At 42.1% G+C, this 8,954-nt stretch overlaps 1 protein-coding gene across 1 annotated transcript; it reads right to left on the reverse strand.

The window, feature by feature from the left end:
• Window positions 1-1,791: 1,791 nt before the first annotated feature.
• On the reverse strand, window positions 1,792-6,700 carry LOC143329511 (odorant receptor 131-2-like). The gene is made up of 5 exons (XM_076745435.1): window positions 6,631-6,700; window positions 5,257-5,530; window positions 4,677-4,817; window positions 2,355-2,619; window positions 1,792-2,193 (listed from the first exon to the last, which is right to left on the reverse strand). Exons 2-5 carry the CDS (start codon window positions 5,400-5,402, stop codon window positions 1,792-1,794), a joined length of 954 nt encoding a protein of 317 aa, XP_076601550.1. The 5' UTR covers window positions 5,403-5,530; window positions 6,631-6,700.
• Between the last annotated feature and the right edge of the window lie 2,254 nt (window positions 6,701-8,954).

The following is an 8,954-nucleotide window of genomic DNA, read 5'->3' on the forward strand; positions in this document are numbered from 1 at the left end:
GAGAGGAGACAGGGCAGAGTCAGCTGTGGGCGCGCAGCTTTCCTCCATCTGAGCCGCCGTGCGTCCGTCTCCTCTCAGGGGCAGTCTTCGGCTTTTTCCGTCACTTCCCGGAAGAGGATCGCGTCTCCGAACGGGAAATACCTTTAATATGCTCCGCCCTCCCACTCAGCAGTTAATTTAGAGTAAATTTTATTTTTATTTTAACGTCTTTTTTATGTCTCCATCGAGGTTTATCTGCTGTGGTCAATAAAACGTCTTGAGTGGCCTTTGTTTCATTTTTCCTGTGGCATCACTGTAATATTCCTGCTATCACACAGCTGGGAATGAGTGTGTGTGTGTGTGTGTGTGTGTGTGTGTGTGTGTGTGTGTGTCTGTGTGTGTCTGTGTGTGTCTGTGTGTCTGTGTGTGTGTGTCTGTGTGTGTGTCTGTGTCTGTGTGTCTGTGTCTGTGTGTGTCTGTGTGTGTCTGTGTGTCTGTGTGTCTGTGAACCCGTTTCCCACTAACGAGTGCTGCTGACTTTTCACTTTTTCTCATTAAGATAAACTCAGCAGAGCATTAACACTAAACTAAACTTCTCCAATGGAGATTTTAAAAAAGCAAAACAAGCTGATAAACATTATTTTCAGTTGTACCACAAAGCGCCGAATGGTTTTATGTGAAGAGGATTTAAAAGGAAACTTTTCTGACCAGCTCAGATCTAAAATTCTCACAACTCCACATTCACTAAATACTTAATATTTCCTCGAGAAGCAGCTTTTCAGGCCCCTGCATGTTTGTGTTGATGGCGCCATCTAGCGGTCAAAATCTGGTGTTGCATCTGAATACGGGCTCCTGCCCTGGAGGCCTCTCCACTCTTTACTTTCCAAATTCACTTCACTCGGCAGAGCCTCAAGTGAAAATCTGTTATGTTTTGGAGGATGGAGAGATGCCGACTGTTGTCACTGTGGACGTTTCTGATTGTTGTGACCTCTTCAGAGGCAGGAAGCTGAAACAAAGGAGGTCATTTGCAAATATTTAATTCGTGAAAACTTCAGAAGTCATCATGAGGTCTGCAGTGCCTCCTGACTGCCACAGCAGAAAATCAACAAACCATAACTAACATCAGTCAACTGATTATTTTTTTAAATGTAAGCGTCAGGCTTCCTCAGACATGTCCTTTTATGATCAAAAACCATAATGTTTGTCACAAATTTGGCCATTGGGTCCTTTTATAAGATGAATCAACCTTTAGGAAGAAACAGCTCAGTTGCTGTAATCATGTTCATGAACATACAGGATTAATTATTTAATGAAGTAACATCCCCACTCGCTCACTTCTCACAGGAGTTGTAGTTTTGTTGGGGTCATCGGATTATGGACTGTACATATGTGCAGTAAATTAGTGTGAGAAAGTCATGTTTTATCAGTGAAATCCTCTCAGCATCAGTTTGACCAGCGCAGACACACAGACAGGTGAGCTGCAGACTCTCAGGTGAACTCTGATGTCACAGCGAAATGTCCAGCTGGAGGTGTCTCAGCAGACTGAGAGAGGACACAGTTACAGAATCTCAGGCGAGACGAGCACATTACCTGAGGAACATGCTGCATTACCTTCATGTCATGATCCAATAAATTTCCTGTAACATCTATTGTATGTAAGTTCTTAATTATCAATCATGAATATTTTACATAATTACTGATCATTCCCTCAAAAACAATCCTTTTAGCTCACATCAAAATCAGCGTGTCTCGTCCATATTTGGAGATAGTGGACAAAAATGTACAAATATAGTCTCTGAAGGTCATTCAGTGTCACCCCTGTTTGGCCCTCCTCTGGGGTCCGATCAGGTTCACCCTCTTTTTTTCAGAGCTGCAGCATTTACAGCGGATGTGCCGCCTCATGTGGCTGCTGAACTTCTTGTCTCTGACGCCGTAGATGAGCGGACTGAGCAGACGTGGAAGCACATTGATAAACAGGAAGGTGGTGAAGAGGATCTTGGTTCTGTCACGTGGCCAAGTGGTGATTAAACTGAGGTTGATGAAGGGAGAGATGAAGGTCAGCATGTAGATGAGGAGCTGGACTCCGTGCAGCAGGATGGTGTTGCGGGCGTTTCTGGCTGAGGCCTGGTTTGAACCGGACACTGCCTGGGCGGCGCAGAGGACCTTCAGGTAGGTGATGATCAAAGTCAGGAAGACGAAGGAAAACAGAAGCACCTGAGGGGAAGTGACCACACAAGAGCCACTTCAGTCTAAGAATGAGAGGATAACAAAACTAAGCCATGAAATGAAAACCTAAACTGCTCCATGGAAAACACAGTAAACAGAGACGACTGATATCAGCAAGAAAATCAATGACACGACCATCAATACTTCACCTGGACGACCATGTTTTGGGTCTTGTGGTACTGTGTGTTGTACACATAGCCAGGGTGACAGATGATGCTCCTGGAGAAGGCTGAGAGGGGCTGGGTGGCGAGGATGATGATGACATCTGTGAGGGAGGGGATGAAGGAGATGCCCCAGATCAGCGCGATGAGAGCGTAGGCTCGCTGTGCAGTACAGATCTGGACGTGATGAAGAGGTCGACAAACAGCGATGTAACGCTCGACTGCCATGCCAGCCAGGTTCAGAGGGCTGTTCCTCAACGCAGACAATAAGAACACAGACTTACTGTACAAATACGTTAAGGACCTTTTACCCAACTGCTCACCACAACATGAAGGTGCTGGCAGAGTGAACCTTTCTGCCAGGACGGCGCTCAGATCAGGTTAGATCAGTTGAGTTAAACAGTGCATTTACAGTTACACAGCACACCTCCACCTGCATTCACACCGCTCAGCCACAGCCTCCAAATGATCAATGTTAGCAGTACTTTGTTCAAAGTTTTTGAGTTTTTAATGCACATTATTATAACAACAAACGTATTACAGCTGAGCCTGAGAGGGTGGCTGTTCCAGAGCCTGAGGGGTCCTAAAAGCACAGGGGACATTTTACTGCACTGAGTATTTTTACTTTGAATACGTTAAGTACATTTTCCTGCTTATACTTACATATTTTCTCTTGAGTAACTTTTGCTTATGGTGGCGTATTTTCTGCGTGTATTAATACTTTCACATAGCTCTTCCTCCACCTCTGAAACGCCACTCACTGGTGATTAAATCTAACGCACCTCCTGCAGTAAAGGCGGGCTTTTTAAACGGTGAGCGCCCCGCCCACCGCTGCGGGCCAAACGGCTGAAGCTCAACAGGAAACACCTGACGCTAACGCCAATGCTACTCAGGTGTTATTTCATTAACGAGTCAGCCCGTCGAAACTGTCGTCATGTCGCCTCAGTCAGGAAGCTGTTTTGGGGGAAATAATCGTGTTCCTCGCCGGCCGCTAATCGTTGTATCGTGAGGACTGTGTTCGCCAACCGTTCGTCATGCTAACGACTCTGTTAGCAGCGGTAGGTACGTCGGCCATGTTGATCGCCGTCTGTCAATAATTTCTGTTTTTTTATTTAGTTGAACTTGACTTTTCTTGTCCTGTTGTAGATGATTTAAAGCCTTGAAGTCCCGGAGATTTACCTGAGGATCTGTTTCACCTGACCAGGCTACGGTAAGTTTCCTGCGTGTGCTAACGTTAGCTAACAGCTGTAGCTGTGCTCAGTCTGTGTTTCTGAGGCTACAACAGTGACTCAGGTGAGCTCTTGTTCCAGCAGACTGCTGTCAGACCAGCATAACATCAGTTCAAAGGTCACTTTAACTCAGCCCGGTTCACAGAGGAAAAACTAGGTCACAGAAACAGACTTCACCTGCTTGTGGTTTGGGAGTTTCAGGTGAACTGATGGAAGCTAATGCTACATGGTAGGTGTGTATGTTCAGAGTGGACCTGGAGTCCAGAGAGCAGTGACTGTTTCTCATTAGTGTTTCCTTGTTAAGATGACAGAAAGGTGATGGTGAAAACCAGTGATGCTGAAAAGAAACTTGACAGCACAAAATAACGCTCACTGAAAATCAAAACATATTAAAGTTAAATATTTTGTTGATGGCAACATTTCCAGTCACTGTTCTGGTTCTGTACTGAGGCTGATGATCAGGGTGAGGACTCTGAGTCTGCTGGCTGTTTTACTCTTTACGCTCTGCTGGTTTCTGCTCATACGCTCCTGTCCTGTCTTTACCTCAAGTGCTCTGTTTGTTTGCATCAATGTCACATGATTGGACAGACTGAGTACATTTCTCTGTTGGTTGTTTGGTCGGCATATTAATGATGTTTTCATGCTGCTGATTGAAGTTGTGGTGAGACACTAAATTAGATCAGAGTTAGAGTTTAGAGAATTATTGAACCTGAAAGAAGTGGATTGATGCGACAGCTTCATCTTTCATTCTTCATATCAAATTTACATCTCATGTTCTGTGGTTTGCTCTGTTTCTCATATACTGATGGTCTTGACAGAGTTTGTGCCTCATGTACCATGATGTTCGAATCACAGAGCATCAATATTTCTAAACACAAAAATAACCCAGAAGGTTGTCTAACAGCACTTACTGTTGGTCTGAAGGTATATTCAGAACGGATGAAACGACAACAACATTTTAAACCTGTTTCTCATGTTGGGACACTCTAGGTAGCCAATGGCAGCCAAAAATGACATTTTTTACAGCACTTTGTGTTGAACACACACACACACACACACACACATACACACACCTATCTACCTGTTGGTGGTAACTAAGATGATCAGTATGATGCAGCAGGAAGCCAAGTTGACAGGAAGGGTGTAGGTGACGATCTGCAGTGTCACAGAAACTGTCAGCATAATCATGTCGTTGATCACCAAATGGATGTACAGCACATACCTGCAGGAGAGACGAGTCCAGTGATCAGGGAGGAGAGTCGAGGAGACGAGAGAGGAGGAGAAAAATAAGAAGGATGAGAACACGTTTATACAACCCTGATTCCAAAAACAAGATTTACAAAAATCTACCAAGTCAACGAGGTAAAACATTAAATATATTTGTGCCCTTTTCAGATGAGTTTATGTCAAAAAGGATGAACAAATGATCACTTTTTAATTTATGTTTAACACAGCCTCTGAACTTTTTTAGTGTCGAGAGAAAGTGAAGAGATGAAATCATGTTGAACTTGTCCTCAGCTCAGTTAGGTTAAAATCACCAAATCAGTCTCAATCACAGCTTGTTTCAGAATAGACAGCATCAAGTTCTCAGAGCAGAAATCCCCTCAGTTTGACATCTTCTCACATTGTCTGAATGAAAACACACATGTACCGTGTCTCACCTGGGGTCCTGCTGGAAGACCTGGTTCTTGAAGTAGGTGTAGACAAACGCTCCGTTGATGCAGTTGATGATGAAGCCGACAGCAAAGCTGATGAAGTTCTTTGAGAGGGCATCAGTCAAGCTGTCCAGATGTCTGGTTGAGTTCATGTCACACCTCGTCCTGCTTGATGCTGCCAAACCAAAGCTCGCTTCAGTCGGTCAGTCGGAGACACAGTCCTCCAGGTGTCTTACTGTTTGGTCAAACCCAGTCTCAGTCCACACTGAGTCAAGGACAACTGAATCAAGAAGTAGAGTTAAGATTAAAAAAATTCTATTTCGTCATTTAAAATGTTTTACAAACACCAGATTTCTCATTTAACAATCAAACATTTCCAATTAAGAGGAAATATATGAACTAAGAGAATATTCAGAACACATCAAAGACATCATCAAAGAGTGAATGAAGTCAGAGCTCAATTAGAAAAGAGCCCACCATTTAATTAAAGCTAAAGTTGTTAAAAAAAAAGAGAAAAACCTCAACCCTATCTGTGATCGGTGAGATTCATTACAGTTTTTCTCAGTGGCTTTGGTCCATTTCTCAGATCAGAATTGAAATTCTCAAAACTACTTGTTCAGTCTTCACACTCATTGTGTCACTTGTACACATCAAAAAAGCAGTTTCTCATTTCTCTGAACAAGTTCTAAATACTTTGGTTCATCCATGCAAATGATTCTGGACAATTCTCTGCTGTTTGCTACATTATCAATTGCTTCTGTCATGTTGATCAAAATGTATTATAATAGGTCTCTGTTGAATAGTCTCACATGACGTTTTCATTGACACAGATATTTACTTTTGAGAGATGAACTAAGGATTTTGAGAAAGTAACTGCCTTTTGCAGGTAATCCATGGTGTTTTGCTATTTGTACAAATTGTTGTGAGAAATGCACTTACTGTTTTGCAAATGTTGAGGATGATTCCAGAAATGTACCAAAGCGACTTAGAAACACTGTAATATATTCCCCTGATTGTCTCTGATTTGTCAAAAACCAAAATAAAATGTCTTCAAGTGTGAAAGTTACACTTGTAATTCAGAGTTTTTTTGAGTTATGTTTTGCAGTTACTGACTCCATTAAGGTGAAATAAAGAAAAAAAGGACTATTTTTGAAGAAGCAGCTCTGAGATAAATTTCGATGAACTGACTAATCTTTAAATGCATGTTTGCAAACTACGTTAGTGTCTGTCAGGAAGAGCAGCTTCACTCTGAAAAACATCCTTTAAAAGACAGCAAACAGTAAATCTTCACAGTGAATATTTCAGTTGAAAATGTGAGATTTTAACGAGGATGATAAAACATTATTCTGGTACTTTAATGCAGTCTTACTTCAAACCTACTTGAATGCCTCGCTGGTCTGGCCTGTGCTGAGATGCTGCTCTGCTCCTCCGTCCTCAGATCATTCTGTTAGTGGTCAGAGGAGCAGGAAGACATGCAGGTTTATAGATTTCCATGCGAATAACACAGTGAGGGAGATTGTCTTGGAGGGGTGGGGCAGATGATCGTTTCAGTGTTTGAAACTTAAATGTATTAATGTTGGTACGTTTTGATTTAGTGTTTGTAAAATAAACTTCTAAACCGTCACGATAAAACACAAGCAGCTGCGCTCATTGTCGTGAATCATGAACATGAAAGGTAACGTGTTCATTGTTAGAGGTGTGCTGTAACACATCCGTCATGTTTAATTTGTAATATGATTGAAAATCATGTCGGAATAACGGCAGTATTCAGACTTCTTGCCGTAATGACGTCATACTGTCACACACAGCAACATGTGGCTGAAAGTCAAAGTAATTTTGACACAGACTTCCAGAAAAGGAGAGAAGAAGAAAAAATTGAAGTTAAACCAAACAAATCAAGTGAGCTTTGAAAATGATCCAGAAGTTTCTCTAACTGTGTCGTCCTGCTCAGTGTTCCTGGTTTAGCTGGACTGAGATGTCTTTGATCCAGTCCGGCCTGCTGAATCTGTCTCAGTGTGTCTCCACACAGACACATTCAGCACCATGGACAGAGACGGACAGGACGCTCGCTGGCGCTGACAGAGTCTGTGGTTTGGACACCTTCTGCGTCCAGTGTGAAGCTTTTCATCCTTCCTTTGCTTCTCAGGTCGACTGTTCCACGAGGAACTGTGAATATCGTACAGCTGGAACGATTGGCTGATTAGTTCACAGAAAAAAGTCATTTTTCAATCAAAAATGTTTCTCCAGTGTGAGGATTTGCTGTTTTTTATCTGTTTTATGCCATTCTAAATATGATGTTCTTGGGCTTTGGACTGTTGGTCAAACAGAACAAGACGTCTGAGGACACTGTGAGCTCTGTGCTGTGATGGCATTTTTCATTTTGTTTCTGACAGTAGGGCTGGGCGATATGGCTGAAAACTGTATCATGATATAAGTGTTTTATATCGGTCGATATCGATAATTATTGATATTTTTATGACCTATTTAAAATAAGGACCAGGAGATAAATACATCAGATTTAAACATTTTTATTTTAAATTTAACCTTCCTCTGATTATAATCCCCTCAGCTATCAAGGTAGAAAGGAAAGGAAATGTCAACACAACCATGGAAAACACTCCAATAATAAATGTAAATAAAAGTCTAAAATCACAATGAACACTTAATTATATCTTAATATTAAGGTGCAAAAATAAAGAATACGTAACAAATGCTTAATAAAGTGTAACAAAATAGTTCAAAGTATAAAAATGTAAACATAAAGAAACCTGAGAACTTTTTTCTGCAGGTTTAGTGCCAGGACGTTCACCAGCTGATTTAATCTTCTGGTGAATAAAGTGTTTTTAAATATGTGCAGTGTTTTATAAACATAGCAGAAATTAAAATAAACTGAGGTCGACTTTACATCTGTAACATAGAAAACAAATGGCAGTCTTAGAAAAGTACTTTCGGCCAGGTATAACATTGAGGTCAAGCACGTGTTAGAGATTTTTATAAGCTGTCTTCTCTACAGTGCTCAGCGGGAGCATGTCTTTATCTATATGATATGCCACTGCCTTTCTACCTTTTCGATGATTTGTCATAAGGCACTGAAGCAGAGCACCTCTGCATGGTGGTCTGCTGCTTGTGCGGTGGTGCTGCGGTAGCAGATGTTGTTGGACGTTGGCGAATATGGCTGCGCTCCGAAGGGTGAGCGCGGCTCAGGTGGTTAAACAAGTTTGTGGTATTAACCGGTCTTGGTGGGGACGACGGTCTTGCCTTATTTCCAGATCACATTTGTCTGACTATGGTCCGACTTATAAAATCCAAAAAACTGCCGTACTGGCGAGCTGACTTTCCCTGTTTTATCGACAATTTCTTCGCTCGCTGCAGCGCTCACTTTTTATTTCTCATCTCACTCCTTGTGAAGAATCAAACACGAGACAATGAGATGGCGCAGCCAAACTTGACACTGTTACATGATTGGCTGTTAGCATGTCACTCCAGCTGATTACTCCCTACGTTGCTAGGTAACCTGAGAACACCACACTGGTCAAAGTCCAGAAAAGAGTCTGCAGACAGGCAGAGCGCAGGTGGCGAAAAACTAAACTCCAGGTTCATTATGAGATTTACAAAAACAGTCTCCACACCTATAACCATGAACTAAAGAAGGCAAGGCAAGCATTCTTCTCAGAGATTATCAACAGAAACTGTAATAATGCCCG

This window comes from Chaetodon auriga, chromosome 2 (genome assembly GCF_051107435.1).
Source record: "Chaetodon auriga isolate fChaAug3 chromosome 2, fChaAug3.hap1, whole genome shotgun sequence".
Lineage (NCBI taxonomy): Eukaryota > Metazoa > Chordata > Actinopteri > Chaetodontiformes > Chaetodontidae > Chaetodon > Chaetodon auriga.

Excerpts from the sequence above, each read along its gene's own strand:
- LOC143329511 (XM_076745435.1), bottom strand. The coding sequence starts at position 5,402 with ATGAACTCAACCAGACATCTGGACAGCTTGACTGATGCCCTCTCAAAG. Across the intron at positions 2,620-4,676 it reads ATCTTAGTTACCACCAACAG|GAACAGCCCTCTGAACCTGG; the intron begins GTAGATAGGTGT and ends GTCTGCGTTGAG. Across the intron at positions 2,194-2,354 it reads CCCAAAACATGGTCGTCCAG|GTGCTTCTGTTTTCCTTCGT; the intron begins GTGAAGTATTGA and ends ACTTCCCCTCAG.